The sequence below is a fragment of the Hordeum vulgare genome, chromosome 3H, assembly GCF_904849725.1.
Source record: "Hordeum vulgare subsp. vulgare chromosome 3H, MorexV3_pseudomolecules_assembly, whole genome shotgun sequence".
Lineage (NCBI taxonomy): Eukaryota > Viridiplantae > Streptophyta > Magnoliopsida > Poales > Poaceae > Hordeum > Hordeum vulgare.
In genome coordinates this window covers 151,417,770-151,440,582 of record NC_058520.1, presented here as the reverse complement: position 1 = coordinate 151,440,582, position 22,813 = coordinate 151,417,770, and the positions used below count along the sequence as shown (strand labels likewise).

Below are 22,813 nucleotides of genomic sequence, written 5' to 3'. Positions count from 1 at the left end.
TAAAAAATAGAACATCTAAAATTTCTAATGATATATTTTTTGTAATATATGCCTCTCATTAAGTTGGTCAAATTCACGACCTAGATACACGTGCCGGACTTATAAACTGAAACTGTGCACATACACATCAGTTGGTTAATGTTAACATCAACCTTGCTGTAGAAATCAAGGTACTCCCTCCGTTCACTTCTCTAAGACATTTTAGGCCGGAAATTGCTTTTGGAGGCCGAGCTTCATGAAGGCTTTCAAAAGAAAAATTCAAAATTCATGAAAATTCATATTCTTACATTTTAAAAATTAAAGAAAAATACAGAGATAAGTGAGGGCGTAAATTTTCAGAAAAAAATACATTAAAATGAGGTCTGTACACAAAAGAGAAATCTGGAACTTTTTAACACATCATACTATTCATCATCCCAGGACATGATTTTTTTTTAAAAAGATTGCAGATCGTATTTTAAGATATTTCATCCTAAAAATTTACACACATACACATAACATCCTTCTTTACTTGTGAGCTAATAGATGTTCAGCTACGTTAAGTGTATCCGGGATTACATCAACAGAAATATTACAAACTGAATGTTCACTATTGTGAGCTAATAGATGTGCAGCTACATTCAAATCACGATGAAAATGCTTGAAGATACAGCTATGAAGGTCAGCCACCAGAGACTTTATATCATCTATCACCAAGCCCAACAAAGATCGAACCAGGGCATCAGAATGAATGCGTTGAAAGTCACAGAGAGACAATCAGAATTAAGAAGCACAAACCTGTGACCATTATCTCTGGAAAATGTCAAGGCATGCCAAATGGTCACTGCTTCAGCAAGTTCAGGTGATGTTACCCCTTCAAAACGTTCATTGCATGCCAGCACACAACGTCCATGGTGATCACGGATAAAAACATAACCCAACGAAGTCTTGAGGTAGAGGACCCACACGTGTAACAAAAAAAAGAAATATGTGGAGGCGTGACGGCGGCGGGAGAGACATGGATGCAACTGCATGTGATGTTGCTTGCGATCCAGATCGCAGCCCCTTGTACTGTCTTCGCCCCAAGTGAGGTACTCATCCCCCTCCCCTCCCCTGGAGATATTAATCGTTGTATATAGGAAGGTACTGAAAAACAAGAAAGGCCTACGAGGAGAATCTTTGCATCAATTTGTAACAAAGAAGAAAAAGGACTAAGCAATCACTAACTAAGAAAAAAGTACTCCCTCCGTTCCTAAATATAAATCTTTTTAGAAATTTCACTAGGGGACTACATACGGATGTATAGACGTACTTTATAATGTAGATTCACTCATTTTGCTTCATATGTACTCCCTCCGTCCCAAAATAAATGTCTCAATCTTAGTACAACTTTGTATTAGAGTTAGTACAAAGTTAAGACAGTTATTTTGGGAAGGAGGTAGTAGTCCCTTGGTGAAATCTCTAAAAAGACTTATATTTAGAAACGGAGGAGTACTAAGCAACCATGAGACACTACTCACTGAAGCATCGGCTAAAAAAAATCTGAAAATCTGAAAGGAACACTACAAATCTGTTAACCGAGGCTAACAAAATATGATGGGAGTGTTAGAGTTATAATATAAGTCATGTGTCCTTTTGTATTTATCTCAATATACAAGGGGTTTCCTGCATATAGTCCATCACCTGTACATGTATATATATACCAGCCTATGGCCTCATGGAAATACAAGTTGCTTATTCCTAACATGGTATTAGAGCCTTAAGGTTTTTCTTGCACGCGCAACTCGTGCTCCGATCCAATCTCGTCTCCTCCGCAGTCGCCATCCGTCTCGTCTGCATCTGGCGTCTGAGGCTGCCGCTCGCGTCAACGCCGCACTCCCGGCCGCGTTGCGCCTGGCTGCCTGAATCCCGCTACCGACGCCTGATCCGCTCCTGGCCGAAGACGCTCCTGGCCGTGTTGCTCCAGATTGAGGCTACCCCTAATCTGCTCCTGGCCGCGTTGCTCCTGATCGAGGCTTCCTGGTGGTTCCCGTACCCATTGCTTACTCGGTCACCGCTGTTGGACTTCGTCCCGATCTGGAGTCAAACCAGCCGGCTCTTGCCCCGCTGGATTACATCCCGATCTGGAGTCAAACCACGCAGCTCATCCGGCTCGGCTCCCAGCACCTGGGTCTCCACTGGTTCTCTAAGGGTGTGTTTGGTTGGAGGGATATCCTTCCAGGGACAGGGATAACCACTTTTTTCTGTGGTTGCCATGCGTTTGGATCTGGGGTGAGGAGAGATAGAGTCAACTAGATGCTGGGAATATTTTCCAAAAAAAGGGATGTGCCCAACCGCCAAAAACAGGCGGGCGGTGGCAACCACTCTGGGACGGCCGGCGCGGGAGGCGGCCGACGCGGGAGGCACGGGAGGCGCGGTCGGCGCGGGAGGAGGCGGCCGGCGCGGGGGGAGGCGGCCGGCGCGGGAGGAGGCCGACGCGGTAGGATCCCATCCTCCCAACCAAACAAAAAAAAGGGATAACCCTACCCTTCCAACCAAACAAAAAACAGGGCTATCCCAGCCACCTGGTTGGGGATACCCACAACCACCCTAGCATATCCCTCCAACCACACCCTAAAACTACTGCCTGCTAGCTCCCGTGGCCACCAGCTCCCGATCTCGTCGACCTCCGGCTGCTGACTTCGTCGGATTTCGCCAGATTCTTCTGTCTCGACGTGATAAAAAATAAATAAATAAAAAACTGTTGCACCCGGCTACGTTGCTGTTTCTCGTTGTCCAGTGATCTTTGATGGCACTAACTATACCGAGTTCATTGGCTTCATGCGCATTCACATTCGTGGCATCCGTCTATGGGGTGTTCTTTCTGGCAAGGTCTGCTGTCCGCCATGTCCAGTTCCTCCCGTGGCTCCCACTCCGCCGACCCCACCGGCTCTTCCTGCGGATGCTTCTCAGACCGCAAAGGATGCGGCTAAGCTTGCTGATGAGGCCGCTGTGAGTGCTTATGATGAGAATGTCTTGGCTTATGAGGAGGCTCTTCAGGTGTATCGTGGTGCTCTGACAGTTTACACCCAGTGGCTTGATGATGATGCCCGTGCTGCAGCTGTTCTCACTGCTAGTGTTCTGCCTCAGTTTGCTTCTGAGTTTCTGGGCCTTCCTACTGTATCTGAGATGTGGACCCGTCTTCGTCAGCGCTATCAGCCCTCTGGTGATGCCTTATACCTCTCTGTGATTCATCAGGAGCATGCTCTTCAGCAGGGTGACTCTACTGTTGATGACTTCTATGCACAGAGTTTTGCTATCTGGCGCCAGCTCGATTCTCTCCGCACTGCTGGTTGTCGTACTTGCCCCTGTTGCCGGGCTGTCCAGGCCAACTTGGAGTTTCATCGTGTCTACGAGTTCCTCTCTCGGCTCCGTAAGGAGTTTGAGCCCCGGTGTGCTCAGTTGTTTGCTTGTGGCCGTATTTCTCTCATGGAGGCGCTTTCTGAGATTCGTGCTGAGGAGACTCGCTTACGTGGTGCTGGTTTGCTGGAGGTTCCCTCGGTGCTTGCTGCTCGGTCTCCTTCTACGCCACCTGCTGCACCGACACATTCTCGCTCGAGTGCTCCGCCGCTCTTGCCCACTCCTTCTGGAGGCTCAGGTCGCCCCCGTCCACATTGTGGCTATTGCAACAATGATGGTCATATTGAGTCCCACTGCTACACGAAGAAGAAACACTTGCGCAAGGCGCGATCATCATCTACAGAGACTTCGTCATCTACCTCGATAGCTTCAGCCATCGCTTTGACTGAGCAGGATATTCTGAGACTTAAGCGTCTGCTCGCTGCTTCAGGTTCTTCCTCGACGGGTACTCCTGGTTCTGTGACTGAGGCTTCCCACACTGAGCAACCACCTTCTACACAGTCAGGTACATCCCCATGGGTTCTGGACTCTGGAGCTTTCTTTCATATGACTTCTAATTCTTCCACTCTGTCCTCTCTTCGATCGCTTGATTCTCCTGTTCATGTCCTCACCGCTGATGGTACTCCCCTTACTGTCGTTAGTAGAGGCACTCTTACCACTCCTTATTCTGTTCCTGATGTTGCTCATGTTCCTCGATTTACCATAAATCTGTTTTCCGCTGGTCAACTTGCTAATTCTGGTTGTCGTGTCATCCTTGACCTTGACTCTTGTTTTGTCCAGGACCGTCGCACGCACACTCTGGTTGGGGTTGGTCCTCGCCGCCGTGATTCTGAGGGTCTTTGGGAGTTGGACTGGCTTCATGTTCCTTCCGCTGCCCACTCTATCGCCAGTTCTTCCGCTTTGGTCGCCTCGGCTACTGGTTCCTTCCAACAGTGGCATCATCAACTTGGTCATCTGTGTGGTTCTCGTTTGTCGTCGTTAGTTCGTCGAGGTCTTCTGGGGTCTGTCTCAGGAGATGCCTCTTTAGAGTGTCAGGGTTGTCGTGGCAAGCAGATTCAGTTACCATATCCACATAGTGAGTCAGTGTCTAAGCGTCCTTTTGATTTAGTTCATTTCGATGTATGGGGTCCGGCTCCTTTCGCTTCGAAAGGGGGTCATAAATACTATATTATTTTCATAGATGACTTCTCTCGTTACACATGGCTTTATTTCATGACTTCTCGTAGTGAGGTGTTGTCCATTTATAAGCGTTTTGCTGCCATGGTTCATACTCAGTTCTCTTCTCCCATTCGTGTGTTCCGTGCTGACTCCGCTGGCGAGTATATCTCTAAGATGTTGCGTGGTGTTCTTGCTGAGCAAGGGACTCTCTCTCTCAATTCTCTTGTCCTGGTGCTCACGCTCAAAATGGCATGGCTGAGCGCAAGCATCGTCATCTTCTTGAGACGGCTCGTGCATTGATGATTGTTGCCTCTCTCTCGCCTCATTTTTGGGTTGAGGCCGTCTCCACCTCATCTATCTCATCAATTTCCAGCCTTCCGCTGCTCTACAGGGCGGTGTTCCTTTCGAGCGTCTTTCTGATCGCTCTCTCGATTATTCGATGCTTCGCTTGTTTGGTTGTGTTTGCTATGTTCTTCTTGCCCCCCGCGAACGCACCAAACTGGCCGCTCAGTCTGTTGAGTGTGTCTTCTTAGGCTATAGTGATGAGCATAAGGGCTATCGTTGTTGGGATCCTATCGGTCGTCGGATGCGTATCTCTCGGGATGTGACTTTTGATGAGTCTCGTCCCTTCTACCCACGCCCATCTTCCTCGATTTTTTCAGTGGAGGATATCTCTTTTCTCACTTTTCCTGACACACCTATCACACCCGTCGAACCTTTGCCTCTTCGTTCCGCTCCCTCTGCTTCTCCACCTCCAGTCGATTTGTCGCCTCCATCTTCCACGGTCTCCTCGTCTAGCATGTCACCAGATTCTACACCTTCATCTCCGGTCACTTCTTTGTCGCCACTCCCCGATTCTATCTTGGCGATTCCTTCTTCCATTGTTCCATCTTTTCCTCAGTGTTACACTCGTCGTTCACGTTCTGTGGATGTCTCGTCATCCTCGTCTCAGCCTACTTATGGCTTGCGTTCTCGTCCTCGTCCGCCTGTTGATCGCTTTGGATTTTCCACCGCTGGTGCTGCCGTTCTTGAGCCGACTACTTATCATCAGGCTGTTGTTCATCCTGAATGGCAGTTTGCGATGGCAGAGGAGATTGCTGCTCTTGAACGCACTGGTACGTGGGATCTTGTTTCCCTTCCTCCCGGAGTCCGCCCCATCACTTGTAAGTGGGTCTACAAGGTTAAGACTCGCTCCGATGGTTCTCTTGAGCGTCACAAAGCTCGTCTTCTGGCTCGTAGTTTTCAGCAGGAGCATGGTCGTGATTATGACGAGACTTTTGCTCATGTGGCTCATATGACCACAGTTCGTACACTTCTTGTCGTGGCCTCTACACGCCACTGGTCTATCTCTCAGCTTGATGTTAAGAATGTTTTTCTTAATGGTGAGCTGCGTGAGGAGGTGTACATGCAGCCACCACCTGGGTATTCTGTTCCTGATGGCATGGTATGTCGTCTTCGTCGCTCTCTCTATGGCCTTAAGCAAGCCCCACGCGCCTGGTTTGAGCGTTTTGCCTCTGTGGTGACTGCCGTTGTTTTTTCACCCAGTGTTCATGATCCAGCATTGTTTATTCACCTTTCTCCTCGTGGTCGGACTCTTCTTCTTCTCTATGTTGATGACATGGTCATCACTGGGGATGACCCCGAGTATATTGCCTTTGTCAAGTCCCGCCTTAGTGAGCAGTTCCTTATGTCTGATCTTGGACCTCTTCGCTACTTTCTTGGGATTGAAGTCTCTTCTACCTCTGATGGCTTCTTTATATCCCAGGAAAAGTACATCCAGGATCTTCTTGCTCGTGCTGCTCTTACTTTTTTGGAGAAAACGCAAAAGACTTTTGCGGTTCATTGTATTGAAAAGAAGGGGTTTAGTACAATCCTCCTAGGAGGCATATTTACAAGGTGAACACATGCACACTAGTGGACATCCCATGTTTGTGGCAAGATGGCCCGGAGCCCCAAGGCGCCCGCTCTGGCCCAGAGGCCGGCCTCTTCCTTAATCGTAGCCGCCAGGGAGGTAACCGACGGTGTTGCACCCTCAAACACGCATCTGTTGCGATGCTTCCAAATCATCCAAGGGACGAGCAAAGCAACGGAAGCCAATCCCTTGTGCATAGGCCTAGGGGTGTCGTGTCGTGCAGAGCACCACCAGTCGTGTAGAGTGGCATCGTTGTTGGGCAGCGGGCAAGAGAGGCGCAGCCATGAGAGGATCTCGTGCCACACTTCGCGGCTGAAAGGGCATTCCAGGAGAAGATGATGAATCGTCTCCGGAGCCTGATCGCAAAGAGGGCAGCGCTGTGGGTGCGGCAGGTTGCGCCTCGCGAGGCGGTCGGCCGTCCAGCATCGATCGAGGTTGGCAAGCCAGTGGAAGAAGCGCACCCGAGGCGGTGCCCAGCACTTCCAGGTAAGTTTCCAAGCTTGGCATCTCGCGGAGCCTTGAAAAGTGGCGAGGTATGCGGACTTGGCGGAGTACTCGCCGCTCGCGGGCCACTTCCAGCGAATGTTGTCTGGTGCGTCAGTGAGGACGGTTTCGGCGAGCATGTGCCACAGGCGCAGGTATTCTCCAATCTCCGGGATGCCAATCATGTCGTGGATGTCCGCGGCCCATTGGTTCGCGTGAAGGCCGTCCGCAACAGTTCTTGACTTGCGACGCCCTTTAGGGATGAGATCAAAAAGGAGAGGCGCGATCTCTCGGATTGCATGTCCGTTGATCCATCGGTCCTCCGAGAACAGGGCGCGATGGCCATTGCCGATAGCCATGGTGGTAGAGGCGAAGAAGAGCGCGCGCTCCTCGGGCGCGAAGTGCAGGTCAAGGCCGCTCCAGGCCCTGCCAGCATCGACTCGGCTAAGCCACTGCCACCGCATGCGAAGGGCGAGGCCAGTGCGCTCGAGGTCGTGGACTCCGAGGCCCCCAAACTGGATAGGCCGGCAGACGTGCCGCCAGTTGACATGATAATTGCCTCCATGGGCCTCGACGCGGCCAGCCCAGAGAAATCCTCTCTCAATCTTCTCCAAGAGTTTGATGGTCTTCTTTGGCGGCGCAAGCACAAGGAGCTGATGAATGGGGATCGCGCTCAAGACAGCCTTGGCGAAAGCAAGGCGGCCGGCTTTGTTCATTAGCCAGGCCTTCCAGGAGGGCAGCTTCCCAGCGACCTTATCGACGACGGGTTGCAGTTGGGCAGCCGTGGGGCGACGCAGCGTGAGCGGGATGCCCAACGTATCCACAGCAAGGACGAAGAGCTGCGGGGAGACTGGATCACCTTGGCGCAGTCCACGGCGATGCCAAATCGCTGGTCCAGGGTTGCCGTTGAGGAGAACCTTGGTGTTGGCCGACGACAGGAGAAGGGCGATCCAACCAAGGAAGCGGTTGCCGAAGCCATGGCATCGCAGCACCTCGAATAGGAAGGGCCACGAGACGGAGTCGAAAGCCCGTGCCAAGTCAAGTTTCAGCAGCACGCGAGGGGCACCCAGCTGATGCAATAGCCGTGCGGATTGACGCACTAGGATGAAGTTGTCATGAAGACTTCGCCCGGGGATGAACGCGTTTTGGACGTTGCTGACGAGGTTGTTGAGCCTGGGGGCTAGGCGGATCGAAAGCAGCTTGGCCAGGACCTTGGCGACGATGTGAATTAGGCTTACGGGCCTATAATCACCCAGGCCAGTGGCCTCGGCGCGCTTGGGGAGGAGCGTGATCAACGCCTGGTTAAGGCAGCTAAACCCTCGTCCACGCAGCGCGTAAATCTGGTCGAAGACGCATCGGAGGTCATGCTTGATGATCTGCCAGCAGGATCGGAGGAACTCCGCAGTGAAGCCGTCGGGGCCGGGCGCCTTGCGGGACGGCATGCTTTTGATGGCTTGCCAAATCTCATCCTCATTGAATGGCGCGTCAAGATCTTCCAGGTTTGAGGGCTCGATGAATTGCGACAGGTTAATGGTGCAGTCACGCTGCAAGTCCGTCCCAATCCGGTTGTCCGATAGGGGATCTTCTTGCTCGTGCTGCTCTTACTGATGAGCGCATTGTTGAGACTCCTATGGAGCTCAATGTTCACCTCTCTGCTACTGATGGCGATCCCCTACCTGACCCGACGCGTTATCGCCATCTAGTTGGCAGCCTTGTTTATCTAGCTGTCACTCGTCCGGATATCTCTTATCCGGTTCATATTCTGAGTCAGTTCGTCTCTGCACCCACATCGGTTTACTATAGTCATCTCCTCCGTGTTCTCCGATATCTTCGAGGCACGATCTCTCACCGTCTACTCTTTCCTCATGCCGGTTCTTTACAGCTTCAGGCCTATTCAGATGCTACGTGGGCTAGTGATCCTTCAGATCGCCGTTCACTTTCTGCTTACTGTGTTTTTCTTGGTGGTTCTCTCATTGCCTGGAAGACGAAGAAACATATTGCAGTTTTCCGTTCGAGTGCAGAGGCTGAGTTGCGAGCGATGGCTCTTTTGACGGCAGAGGTGACTTGGTTACGGTGGTTACTTCAGGATTTTGATGTTTCTGTCACTACACCGACTCTGCTCTTATCTGACAGTACATGTGCTATTAGCATTGCGCGCGATCCTGTGAAACATGAGCTCACCAAGCATATTGGTGTTGATGCTTTCTATGTGCGCGCTGCTGTGCAGGATCAGGTTGTTGCTCTTCAGTATGTACCTTCCGAGTTACAGTTGGCGGATTTCCTGACGAAGGCCCAGACTAGAGCACAACATGACTTTTATCTCTCCAAACTCAGTGTTGTTCATCCACCATGAGTTTGAGGAGGGGTGTTAGAGTTATAATATAAGTCATGTATCCTTTTGTATTTATCCCAATATATAAGGGGTTTCCTGCATATAGTCCATCACCTGTACATGTATATATATACCGGCCTATGGCCTCATGGGAATACAAGTTGCTTATTCCTAACAAGGAGTAGATATCTTTACCAGCATAGCTAGATAAAACAGAGCATTGGCACATGACCATCCGGCTTTCTTCACTTTAACCTGACAAAAATGACAAACACTGACTATAGAAATACAAATCATTATAGATGACTATAGATCATTGACGTTGTCCTTGTTGTTCTACTTGGCAGATAAGAACTCAATAAAAATCACACTATGAACCAAGCAAAAAGTGAAACCTGAGTAAATGAAAAAGAATCTAATAATTGATGAAATCACTGAACATGAAAACTAGTGTGGGAGACTTGCTGAGTTAATCGTTACATCTACATTACTACTACAAGAAAACTGAAGATAAATGCCAAATCTGAACCACGACGAGCTTAGCACTTCTCCTGGTCAGATTTTGAAATATTATCTAAACAAAAGGAAAATACGGGCACTTTTACATAACTGCAAAAAAAACTAACACAAAGATAAATTTTAAATTTGTCCAGACTGGATCATGACTTGAATAGCACTAATACTGACAAGTTACGGTGATGTTATCTAAAAAAAGGACAAATCTGAACAATACTCCCATATAGCAACGGAATGTCAAAAAACGAACAAGGGAAAAGCAAATCTCCCGCTAGCTTCGTCTACATCCTTCCTTGCGCTACCATGGCCTGATCGCATAGTACGCCAAATAGCGTCGCCGTGTCAGCCAATGAGCAGAAAGTTTGGGATCTTTCACTCAATGTTCAGTGAATACTCGAGAAGACAAAAAAAGTAAGACTAAAAGAATGGCTGATGATGAAAACTTACGCAATTTCTGAAACCCTACCAAATGCCGCAAAGCCAATGGTGGCCGAGGCAGGTACGATGAGTAGAAGAGAAAAGCAGCAGGAGCATCAGCTTCCTATTCTGTCCGCCTACCACGCAACTCCTCGCCGAATTATCATGGACCGACTGAAAATAATGACAGATAACTGAAAATACAGACGACTGATGACTGAAAAACATGTAAAACAATGAAAAATGCAGACAACACTGAAACTGAGAGAGAAAATATATATAGACGGAAAACTGTATGAACAAATTTGCTAAACAACAAACCTAACACTGAAGAAATGAGGAGCAGGAGAAAAATACTAGACGTCTGGTCGAAAAAACTAGAAAGTACTCTACTCCCGTGCCACTCCTGCAGCGGCTCGGGAGGAAACCCTAGCCACCGCCGCCAGTCTCCTCTCCCTCCCCCCCTCCCCTCGCCACTGCCGAATGGCGTTGCCGGGCAAAGCCCGCGCGGCGTCAGCGGTGGCGGGGCCATTTTCATCGGTCTCGGGTCGGGGGATGGGCATGGCGGGATGCTCTTCTCAGGCAAAGGCGAGAGCCTGCGCGGCCGCCTGGGTCGATGGCGGTGGGGCTGCAGCTCGTTGGCATCGGAGTTGGCGCACGGCTGGCCCGCGGCGGCGCTCTTTGTGGAGGCTCGGGCTGTGGGGGCATCCCGCCCAGATCTCGGCTGCTCAAATGCGGTTGGGCGCGGAAGATGCTGGTCGGGGGCCGACGGCTTGGTGCGCCGGCCCGCCCGGGGGGGGGGGGGGGGGGTCCGCCTGCTTTGCTGCCGGGCAGTGCAGCCCTACGATCCTGCGTGGATCTGGCACGGGCAGGAGCCGACGACGCGGGGTTGTGCGGATCTGCTGCAGTCGCTGGAGCGCGAGGCGGAGGGGAGGTGTGTGACGGAGCGGGCGCAAGCGGCTCGCTGCTGCAGCGAGCGCACTTGGAGGTGGTGCGCTGGATCTGGCGAGCTGGTGGCCGGATGCAGCGGTCGGTGGCGGATCCGGCTCGGGGAAGTGCGGCGAGCGGAGGGCTATGCGGATCTGGCGTGGGGCGGCACATGGTGACGGCTAGGCGGTTGAAGGTGCCCAAATGTCGTTTGGTGGAGCATGGAGGCTCCGGCCGCGGTTGATGCGGGGTGCAGGACCTGTTCTGGTCTCCGCAGGCTCGTCGTAGAGGAGGCTAGCTGGCGGCCCTGCACAGCGTTGGCGTGCTTACTGTGCGGGGGGGTGCGCAGTCCGGTGGAGGCACGGGTCGACCTCGGCCTGCTGCGTGGGAGTGGCTGCCCCAGGTGAAAGCTTGGCCGGTGGTGACGGCGCCCACGGGCGCCGTTTATCCTCCTTCGAGGCATCGTCGGGAATTTCACAGCCTTTGCTCCTGGATCAATTTCTTCGGATGAAAGCCTAGATCCTGCTGTAAGGTCGGGCGATGGCGTCGTCTTCAACGTCGTTCCCCTCTTTAGGGCGTCGTCTTGAAGACTTTGATACCTCTGGTGCTTCCTACGACTGGACGCGTACGGGGGCTCCTATGGCAACGATGACGGCGGTGAGCAATGTCAGAGGTGTGGTCTTGGTCATGGTAGTCGGCTCTGCTTCTCCGGCGTGTCCGTGGGTGTGCCTCGACTGTTTGTTGCTGCGAAGTCAAAGCCATGGTGGGGAGACGGTGGTATACGATGACGCGTGACAGGTGGTTGGTTCGGTGATCCTCCGTCACGCCAACCTTGCCTAGTTTCCTTTGTAGTTCACCATTGGAGTCGGAGTTGCGCTGTCTAGTTTGGTTTGTATGGAGTGTTGTGATGCAGCTTTTAGGGCTGCTGTTTTTTGTTTTTCTTTGATCTTCGGATCTTCTGGTCCTAGGACCTTCACCACCTTGTTGTTTTCCGTTGCTTCCTGCTATTATCAATGAATGCCAGCGATGCTGGATCTTCCAAAAAAAAAGAGGAGCAGAAGAAAGCTGCAGATGACTGAAACCTGAATAAGACTGAAAATGACACTGAACATAACCATGAACTAACCTGCAATGAAGATGACTGAAATTGAAAACTATAGACTGGAAATATGGCTGAGCATTTTATGACACTTCTGAGATGAAAAAACTGAATACTACGCAAGGCACTGAAAAAAATGAATAAAACATAAAAATGAAGAACATTAACTGACGAAAGTAAAAAATGACACTTAACACTGAAACAAAAACTGTAAACTGAATTTGACACCTACAGGTTCAGACACTAGAATGACAGACAAAATGACATCTAACATGATTGAACGAGAAAATGATAAACACATAGACAAACTCCTGCTCGAAAAACAAAAAAAAAGACTAATCAATGAAATAACTGGACTGAAAAATAAAGAGTAATCAATGAGATTACTGGACAAAATGAAACTAAAACTGACATAATGAACTAAATGTCAGACTAAAATGATACGCACTCCATCCCAAAATTCTTGTCTTGGATTTATGTAGATATGAATGTATCTAGTCATGTTTTAGTATTTAGATACATTCATTTCTATACAAACCTAAGACAAGAATTTTGGGACGGAGGGAGTATATAACTAAAGAAACTGACCTGAAAATGACACCTACTGTAACCTGACAGAACTGATAGGTGATTACACTGAAAACGACACCTACTTAAAATCTAAGACTAATGATGAATTAAAAAACTGAAACTGAAGAAATGAGTAGCAGGATAACTAATAACTTAAGATACTGATATCTGAATGTACCTAATGCTTGCATATCTGCTGGTTTAATGCTTGCTGCTTGTTCCTCAAAAATATATGTTCTTGAGTTCATACTGTATCTGAAAAACATTGAATTTTACAGTTTAATAGCAGTGTGAATGAGGATATAGAAGATATGTGTATTGGAAGCCAAGAAGTTGTATTCATGCAGGTTGAAGGAGGGGTTAAAACTTGCTTCGTAATTTTTATGCCTTGCAAGTTGTGTGGAAACTAACAGAAAAAAAATATGTTGATGAAACAGCCAAACTTCTCTTATGTGACACTGTTGAAGGGATACATTGACCTGAATGGAGGCTCTCAGAGAATCAATACCCAGGTGCGGCACATAAAACAAAACCAAAAAAAAAAGATAAAAAAAGATAAAGCTAAAAAGAGATGAACTTTGTACAAACTCATGTGCAGGGGCAAGAGACATGCTCGTATGGAACTGACATTGGTCCAACAAGTGATCGGGGTGAACCTCTGTACATTTACAGCAAAACAGGGGCAGCTCAAGTGTTAGAAAATGACTACACGTTGAACAACACACCAAGACTTGAGGTGGGGGTGGTAACAAATTAAAAACAAACGGGGAAAGAGAAAAAATGTCAAACTTAAACAGACGATGAAATGATGAAAAGAAGGATATCTGATAGGTTCCAATGTTCCTTTTTTTCAAGATTTAGGCAACATGTATGGCTTTGTTGACAACCAACACAATTCACCTGTGCAAATGGAGGACCTAGAGATGCAGAAACAACAACTTTTGAGTTGGGCAAAAAAATGGATGATATGTCGTTTGATGACTGTCAAGGAGATCCATGGAGGCGGCCCGTCTTGTGGTACATGTCGAGTCTTCAGGTATGTGCAGGGACAAAAACAAAATTCAGAGAAACTAGATCACAGGGCTCTAATTTTTTAATGTTTGATTGACCCTGAATGCAAAACATAGCGACACTAAACCATATCCAGAATGAAAAAAGATTTACTGAACCTGAATAATCTAGAGGACATGCATGAAAACTAAAATAATCAAGTACCAAAAACTAGATAGCATCACACATGGCTTAGAAAAATGACTACAAAAAACATGAGTTGTGAGTTACATGCCGCCTCTGGCTTTTATAAACACATAGATTATACACGTGTTTTTCAGGATGCAAAAAGTACTTACTAAGAAAAAAAGATTCAAAAATATTCCTTCCTCCATGCTACATCAAACAGAACGCAGAGAGGAAAACACCATAACATGAACTACATTTAAAAAAATCTGTAAAAAAAAACTAAATTTAATTCAATTTAGGACTACATCCCCTCTGAGTTCACATATGGGTATATCAGTGATCACTCGCTTGCAGCCAGAGGCAGTCAGTTTAGGCAGGCGTGCGACATATATAGCATAGTTGGTGGTAAGAAACCCTCAAAAAAGGAAAGTGCAGAATAACAGAGGGTTATCTGGAACAAATTTCATTGCATATAAATAGATTCAGGCCATCTACTGGCTTGTTAATTATTGCATATCATTACTTTCAGATGATCCACAAAACATTCTTCAGGTAAGCGCTCAACTCTAAGCAAAAAAAAAAATCCATAACTAATCTAAAATAAGCCACCAAAATCAAGCTGACAAATGATACTCAATAGTTTCTTCACAATAGTACCCCTACAGAGGAAAAACCAATCATTCAGTTAACTAACCCTGATCATTTGCAACATTCCTCGGGCCTCTAAATTCTTACAATAAACATACTGTAGTGACAATTAACTCAGACTAAAAAAAGAAATCTACATCCAAGACAAAAGGAGATCTACATCCAAGATAATGTTGAGGCAGACTTGGTGACGGAAATTTGGGGAAAACGTGCTGAGAGGTGTCTGCAACAAATTCAAGAACCTTTCTCGATGAACCACTCAAAAAACTCGCCAGGATTGCACTAAGCTATGACAAACTTTCCTGCCAAACCCAGCGAACTGAACCACCCCCAGCCATGAACGTCCATGACCGGTGACAATCACGACGAACTGAAATCAAGCGCGAAGGAGGGCAGACACATGTAGAACAGAAAAAGGTACATCACGAGGACAGTAGGGGGGAGAATAAAAATACCTTGTGCCCACCGGCTCCGGTGACTACCACCGACTGGAGCTTGCTGGTGGAGACCACGAGGGGCAGCTCCATCGAGCTCCTCTCCAGGCCAACAGATCTCCTACCTGCAGCCGTCCCTGTAGAGCACGCCTCCTGCCTACAATCTCTCCTTCCCTGGGGGGACTAGTCGTGCGTAGGGATGCAAGGCGGCGCCCGACCCGTCCCGTTCCGTACACAAATTAAAAAAGGTTAGTTCTAACTAGGCTGTGATGCTGTTAGGCAAATTTAGACTAATTCTGTACTTTGGCGGGTCTATGCGGGACGCCACTCTGCACCCCTAGTCGTGCGCCATCTCCGCTGCTAATCGCCATCAAGGAGCCCCCGCCTTCCCTCCGCCCCGCCTAGGTCAATCCCCACCAATCCCCTCCTCAGATAGCGAATAGTGATACCGGTTGTAGACCCACAAACCGAAAAGCCCCAAAAGACAGAAAATAGTCCACGACAGAACCACACGCCGACGCGATACTGAGGACAAAAGTGGTGCAAGATTTGTGCGAATCGGGCGGACTAAAAAATGGCCTGAAACGAATTCATTTCCAGACTGCTGAAAAATAGTAGAACTGTAATACTAATTCAGACACTGAATACATCGAGAATAGCCCCATTGGTCAAGTTGGATTTCAAAGACCAAATTCACACCTAGACTAGGCAAGAATCAGCTGATCTACACTCTGATTCTGATGGTTAGGACGATTAACACTAGCAGCCGAGCGACACTGAATTCTAAATCTCAGTCTCATGGTTCAGTTGCTCCACATGTAGTAGGGGGACACGGCTCCCATGGCCGGCGTCCAGTTGGTACATCCAGACTGCATCGCCCCTGGCTCCATGCCTCCTTTTGTCGTCACCCCGCAGTACCACGTCGCAGAGGAGCCACCACAGGGGCTGATTATGTGAGGCTGCGGCCGCTGCTGCTGCTTCTGCTGGATAGGCGCCGGCACCAGCGGAAACGAGCCATCACAAGGGCCTGTGCGAGGCGGCTGCTGCTGGATCGGCGGCGCCAGCGCAAGTGAGCCACCGCAGGTGCTTGTGCGAGGCTGCTGCTTCTGCTCGAACGGCAGCGGCGGCGGCGCCAGCGCAGGTGAGCCACCGCAGGTGCTTGTGCGAGGCTGCTGCTCCTGCTCGAACGGCAGCAGCGGCGCCAGCGAGCCAGTGATGGTCATCTTGACCCCGCGCCGCATGACCTCAGCAAGCAGTCGTGCCGTGTTGAGGGCATCGTCCAACCCGCAATGCAGGCGGCCCTCCCAGTCCAGCCCCGCCGCCCGAACCGCCTCCTGCAGGTTCACCCGCCCTCCACCGCCGAGCGCCACCTGGAAGGGGACCCTCAGGTTGATCCATTGATCAAAGTAGGAGGGCTTCTCGATGCCCTTGAAGCGGCACTCGAACTCTAGCATGGTCCGGCAGTCCCAGTCTCCCCAGGTCACGACGGCCAAGCGACCGCTCCTCCTGTTCCCTGCCCCCGCCGTCGCCGCCTTCAGCCACGCGTCGTGCAGCCAGAGCGCCTCGCCGAGATCCACGCCGCCGTCGACGTCCTCCTGCCGGATGCCGGTGAGTTCCCTGCAAAACTGGGTCAGCACAGGGTGATGTTTAGGACGAACGTACCTGCGAAACGCTGACTCGATGCGACCGGTGGCGCCGTCGACGAGCACGGCGGGGAACTCAATGATTTCCTGCGGGAAGATCCGCGCGTCTTTGAGGCACGTCGCCTCGAAGTCGACCACCACGAAGAAATCAAAATCTTGCTCCAGCTCCTGCCCGCGCGCCGCCATGATCGCTGCCATGTTCGCCGGACTGCGCGCAAACTCGAGATCGGGAGTTGAGATCGGGGAAAGCTGCGATCGAGAACTAGGGCGGCGAAGATCGGGGAAATTTGGGACGAAAACTAGGGCAGCGAGGATTGGGGAAAATTGGGATCGAAAACTAGGGCAGGTTTGGTCAGGCTCGAACCGGGCGGGTTTTCTAAAATCCAATCCGATGCTTCTTGGACAGTTGGCGCGTTTTTTTTTCTTCTTTTTTCTTTTCTACGTGGTTGATGCTATTTCTAATCTTATCAACAAACCAAGGGCTGTGATTTCCAGTTGGATAAACAAATCCTATTTTTAATATTTTTTTCGTTGCATAAGCATTTTTCAAAAATTGCGTATATGTTTATAAAACACGGGTACATTTTTCATTGTCATGATTTTTTTTAAAATTATTCACTTATTTTAAGCCGTGGTAAAAAATAATTAATATATGGTTTTAAATTTCTTAATAGGATCGAAGTGTCATCAGCATGACGACCGATGTCGCTAGGCCCATCTCATTCAATGTTCCTAGTAGAATCAACCCCCATTCCTCGTCGCGTAATTTTGATAGGCCGAACTAGCGCCTTCACATACCCTTTGCATGTCTGTGTGTGTTTTCTAATTTTTTTTTATTTTTTCCTTTCTTTAGTCATTTTCATTATTTCTTTTTTCATGTTTGTTTTTTAATTTCATTTAATTTCCTTTTTTACCATATTGTTCTTCTTTCCTTTTCTATTTTTTGCGAACATCTTTCAAATTCGTGCTTTTTTACATTATTACATTGTTCCAAATTATGAATATGTTTTTGAAATCATGATTATTTTTTTGAAATTATGAACAATTTTTAGTAATGCATGAAATTTTTTAAAACTGTGAATATTGTTTGAATTCATATATTTTTAAGAAAAATCAAGAACATTCTTTGAACATATGAATATACTTTTGAATCTTGTGAATATTTGTTCAAATTGAGAAAACAAATTCAAATGTTGTGAACAAATTTAGTAATTCTTGATTTCTCTGTTTGACATACATGTTTTGAAACCGTGCTATGATTCTTTTAATTATTCGCTCTTTTTTAACTGTGCTAAGATTTTTTTTAGTCATACATGGTTTTAAATTTCTTAACAGGATCAATGTGTCATCGGCATTATGATCCATATTGCTAGGCCCATCACATGCTTGTTTCAAGCGGCGCGACCTACTTCCTTACTTCCTAGCAGGATCGACCAAACACGCAACCCCCGCTCCTCCTTGCGTACTTTTGCGCAGGCCGGAGTAGCTCCTTCACATACTACTTCCTTCGTTTTTAAAAATTTTGCGCAGGCCGGAGTAGCTCCTTCACATACTACTTCCTTCCGTGCATTATGACTGATTGGTTCCAGAAATTTGTAAGCCTTGCTGGTTGGTTGATTGATAAAGCTAAGTCTTTGCTTAGAAATCATTCTGTTGTTAAAGTGAACTCTGTTCTAATTACAGCTGCAGTCAGTTGCTGCAATATCCTTATTTTGTGTCTTTCCATTTCTGCAGTGGCGTGCCTCCAAATTCCAACCTAGCAAACATGGCAGAGATCTTGGATGTGCCAATCAGTGGCACCAATGGAAGTGCCACTGTTCAAGCTGAACAGAGCTTGAGTGTGCCACTCAGGGACACCAACGGAAGTGCCAGTGTTCACGGTGAAGAGAGCTTGGATGTGCCAGTAAGTGATACCAATGGAAGCGCCACTGTTCAGGATGAAACTTCTTCGGAAGGAAATGAGTTAATCATCGTGGATGAGATGGACTCCTTGTGGGATGATGTAAATACCATGGTTGATATCTCAACATTCGTGACGTACTCTGTCATCAAAGGGTTTGTAAAAGATGCCGAACAAGAAATAGGTCAGCAGCTTGCTTCCAAGGATGAAGAGATAAGGTTGCTGAATCAAAAGCTGATGCAGCTTGGAAATGGCAGCCTAAGTTTGTCTGGGGGTCGGGATAGAAAATATGATGAAGTTTATAGTATCCGCCAACAGCTTCATGCCATTTCCAAGTCACTCTTGAATTCTGAGTGGGGTCTTTCGGGGTCCCAGTATAACTTTGATGGTGCAGATGATGTGAGTAAACTTAGAGACAATGAACATTCCTCCAGAAATGGTTCTGCAAAGGTTGAAAGTGCTGGAGCCTCTCCTGATGCGGCTTTCGCTGATGCGTCATGTTTGAAGCACTTGGATAGGGATGCTTTGATAGCCCATTTTAATAAAGAGATGAATACTATGAAAAGGATGCATGATAAAGTCGTGGAAATGAAGACAGAAGAGATATTTGCACTCAAGCGAAACCTGCTAAACAAAGAAGGATCCAACCCATGGCATTTACGGAATAACAAAGAATTCGAGCAGATTAGAAAGAAAATTGGGGAAGTTATGACAAGATTGGATGGCCTTCTCATGGAGAATAATAAGAGAACCACTTCTGGCGTCAAGGCAGAAACATTTGCTGGCCAACAAGACAAGAAAAATGTTTTAGATTCTGAAATCCAGCAAATACAAGGTGCTGCCACTAATAATCAAGTAGAAGTGTGTGCTTTTCCTACACAGGCATCACACATTGCATCCATAGAGGCAGATCATGCAAAGAAAATTGGAATGTTAGAGTCTGATATTGAAGAAGCCAGGATGGCAACCATGATTAGAGAAGAGATAGAGATGATTGTACTAAGAGAGTTCGTTAACGAAATAGAAATACGGTTGCATGGTAATGAGATGGAGCATAACATGAAGCAAGACATTTGCTCAGTTATTCAGAATGAAGCTGTAGCAGAAGCAGTGTTAAACCTCAACTCTACATTGTTGAAGTACAATGAGGAAAAGAGCTGCTCTGAAGCGGCATCGACTATACAAAGCAGGAGATTGAGAATCTGAAGCGAGCTGTTGACTCTTTCAGTAAAGTAGTGAGAGAAAAAGAGGAGTGTCAGATTGAATTGGGAGCAATGAAGGGTCATATGGATTTATTATCCCATCAACTTGATTTACTTAAAGTCAAAGTGGAAAAGCAAGACTCCTGTATATCTGAAAAGAACAAGGAGTTTGATATGATTGTCGGCAGAGTGGAGCAAGCTCTGCAGCATGTACGTCAAAATGAGATCAATATGAGCGAGTTCCATGACAGATTTAGAAATGCTACAGACTCTCTGAAGGAGGTGGAGAAACAAAATCATTATTTATGTAAAGTCATCGAAGAGAAGGAGAAAATATTCACATCAACCATTTATAAAGAAAAGGAGTTCAAAGAACACATGACAAGTCTTGTTGAATCCACGAGAGAGTTTGAGAATCTTGTTACAGATCAACAAGCTATCATTGCAAACAAAGTTCAGCACAGTGAATCAAGGTGCTTGTATTTGCATTGCATTCAGTACTGGGGGTATTTATTTATTTTTGTGAAAACTATATTATTTGATGATAATTAGTTTTTATCTTAATATCTTAAACAATCTTGCCATATGATTACCTTCATACTCCCTCTGTTCCTAAATATAAGTTTTTTTAGAGATTCTGCTCCGTATGTAGTCCGTAGTGAAATCTCTAAAAAGACTTATATTTAGGAACAGAGGGAGTAGTTAATAGTACTTATGACTATTCCATGTTGTATTTCGGTGAATAAGGATGGTGTTCTTTTCTTTCACAGGTTCTGTTTACTGAAAGACCAATGTAAACACCTCATGAAAGAAGGCAATCTTTTGAGAAGGAAGGCATTGCGATACAAGGAGATATCTGAGACAAGAGGCTCTAATCTTCAAAAGGCTGAGCTCGAGGTAAACAAAATTTCAGATCCTAACGACTAACAATACTTTATTTCTTCTGCTCCATTTATATTGCTTTGCCTACAAAATGAAACAAGCCTATAACCTTGATAATGCCCTAAAGTGGGAGACGAGTGATGTAATGAGCTGTGATTTCTGAAATTTTCTGCAGGTGGATTTACTTGGTGATGAGGTTGAGGCCTTAACGGATCTTCTTGCAAAAATCTATATTGCGCTCGACCACTATTCTCCAGTTTTGCAACACTATACTGGAGTAAGTCTCGATAGTCCATAGTCCATCTCTCTTTGATGTTGACCAAGATGATTTGCTAGAAAGAAAATTTTGATGTAACATAGACGTTAACAGAAATTCCAATCAGATTTTACTGGTTTGTTTCTTCATTAATGGATTTGCTCTTTGCATGCAAGTTTGAGGGCATGTCTAGGATTGCGTACTGCTCCATATCAGGCTAGTGTGCTAGGAATTGCTGACATACATCAGGACAGCATGATTTTCTTGCACACTTACAAATTTTGGTTCTTATTTTCCTGTCGGGTATTAATTGTAGTGTTGCTTTCACAGGTTATGGAGACCTTGAACATGATCAAGAAACACATAAGCACAGCAAAGTAAAATGCCTTATGCACATTTACATCAGCTGTTGACATGTTAACAACAGAATTTGGTCTTATTGGCCAGAAGGTGCACTTCAGACGATCTGCGGTAACTTTTTTAGGCGGTTGATGCAGCCCTTGCTGTAGAAACCAAGGGCTGTGTAGTGCAGAATAGCTTGTTCCCCTCCGTAGGCAGTAGATTTTGCTAGTCTTTGAGCACCTTGCAACTGACCCACCCAAACCATGGCTAGTCCTTCCTTGTGCGTGTCTCTGAGCTACATTCTGATGTATGGGGTTGTGTCACCTGCTGATCTGCAAAAGTGAGACTTGAGTGACCAGTAACAACGGTTGTGGAGTGCTTGTGACCAAATTTTCATTCGGTTTATGTAAAAGCTTGACATCTGAATTTGATGTTGTCTCAGTAATCTACAGACTCTGCTGCTTTTTTTTTTAATCTTGATATACACGGTGGCATCTATGATCTGAATTCTAAGATTACCCATTTATCTTTCTTTTTTTGTTGAACACATCCATTTATCTTTCGTCAGCAATTAATAAATTTTAATTACAAGTAAATCGATACTGAAGAAATTTGCGGACAAGGAACATATAGCTAAAACAAATCTTGTATTGATGATATTAAACCTGGGGTGGTAATATCAAATATGATGAGGCATTTGTGTTCGAGGAAATGATCTGAGTTGGCTCTTATCTCAGAAATCCACAGTTGGCTGTTTTCTCGTCGAAATATAATTGTGATATGTGGTGAGATGCTGTTGTCTAACGCTGCCTTGTTCAGTGCCTGATGAGTGTGCCTTGGAGAGAGAACATCCCTCTCCCCGGCATCGGTCGTCGCCACGTGTTTGGCTGACGTTATGGATGTGCAGGCCTCGCCCACGCGGCTTGTTTGCGTTGTCGATTGTTATTGTAGCCTAAAAATTTATCAATTTCAAGGGCTTCATAGGAGGACGACTTACAGTTTGCATTGTTGATTGGAATTGTACCCTTTCTTAAGAAATCTATCAATTTCTTACAGTTTGCGTTGATTACAACTCACTCGTCGGCCCGTTGCTCAATACTGAAGAAATCCACAGAAAAGGTAAAACAAATCTTCTATTAATACTTCCTCCATCACAGTTTATAAAGTATGCGCGTGTACTTAGATCGTCAATTTGACTTATATAAAATATATTATTTAACATAAAAATTATATCATTAAAAAATAGAACATCTAAAATTTCTAATGATATATTTTTTGTAATATATGCCTCTCATTAAGTTGGTCAAATTGACGACCTAGATACACGTGCCGGACTTATAAACTGAAACTGTGCACATACACATCAGTTGGTTAATGTTAACATCAACCTTGCTGTAGAAATCAAGGTACTCCCTCCGTTCACTTCTCTAAGACATTTTAGGCCGGAAATTGCTTTTGGAGGCCGAGCTTCATGAAGGCTTTCAAAAGAAAAATTCAAAATTCATGAAAATTCATATTCTTACATTTTAAAAATT

At 46.6% G+C, this 22,813-nt stretch overlaps 1 protein-coding gene, 1 long non-coding RNA gene and 1 pseudogene across 3 annotated transcripts; 1 reads left to right on the top strand and 2 right to left on the bottom strand.

The window, feature by feature from the left end:
* Window positions 1-365: 365 nt before the first annotated feature.
* Window positions 366-15,068, bottom strand: LOC123443319. Of its 2 annotated transcripts, XR_006630622.1 has the most exons (4): window positions 12,971-15,068; window positions 12,250-12,349; window positions 9,459-10,370; window positions 366-1,125 (listed from the first exon to the last, which is right to left on the bottom strand). It is a non-coding gene; the product is annotated as an uncharacterized LOC123443319 (long non-coding RNA). The 2 variants fall into 2 exon arrangements; XR_006630623.1 differs by lacking the exon at window positions 12,250-12,349.
* A 553-nt stretch (window positions 15,069-15,621) lies between these two features.
* LOC123443318 (ERI1 exoribonuclease 2-like) lies at window positions 15,622-17,076 on the bottom strand. Its single transcript, XM_045119654.1, has one exon. The coding sequence runs from the start codon at window positions 16,892-16,894 to the stop codon at window positions 15,857-15,859; it is 1,038 nt and encodes a 345-aa protein (XP_044975589.1). The 5' UTR covers window positions 16,895-17,076; the 3' UTR covers window positions 15,622-15,856.
* A 1,336-nt stretch (window positions 17,077-18,412) lies between these two features.
* Window positions 18,413-21,785, top strand: LOC123443315 (annotated as a pseudogene).
* Window positions 21,786-22,813: the final 1,028 nt, after the last annotated feature.

Bases quoted from the DNA above. Each gene is read 5' to 3' on its own strand.
- LOC123443318 (XM_045119654.1), bottom strand. From the start codon at position 16,894: ATGGCAGCGATCATGGCGGCGCGCGGGCAGGAGCTGGAGCAAGATTTT.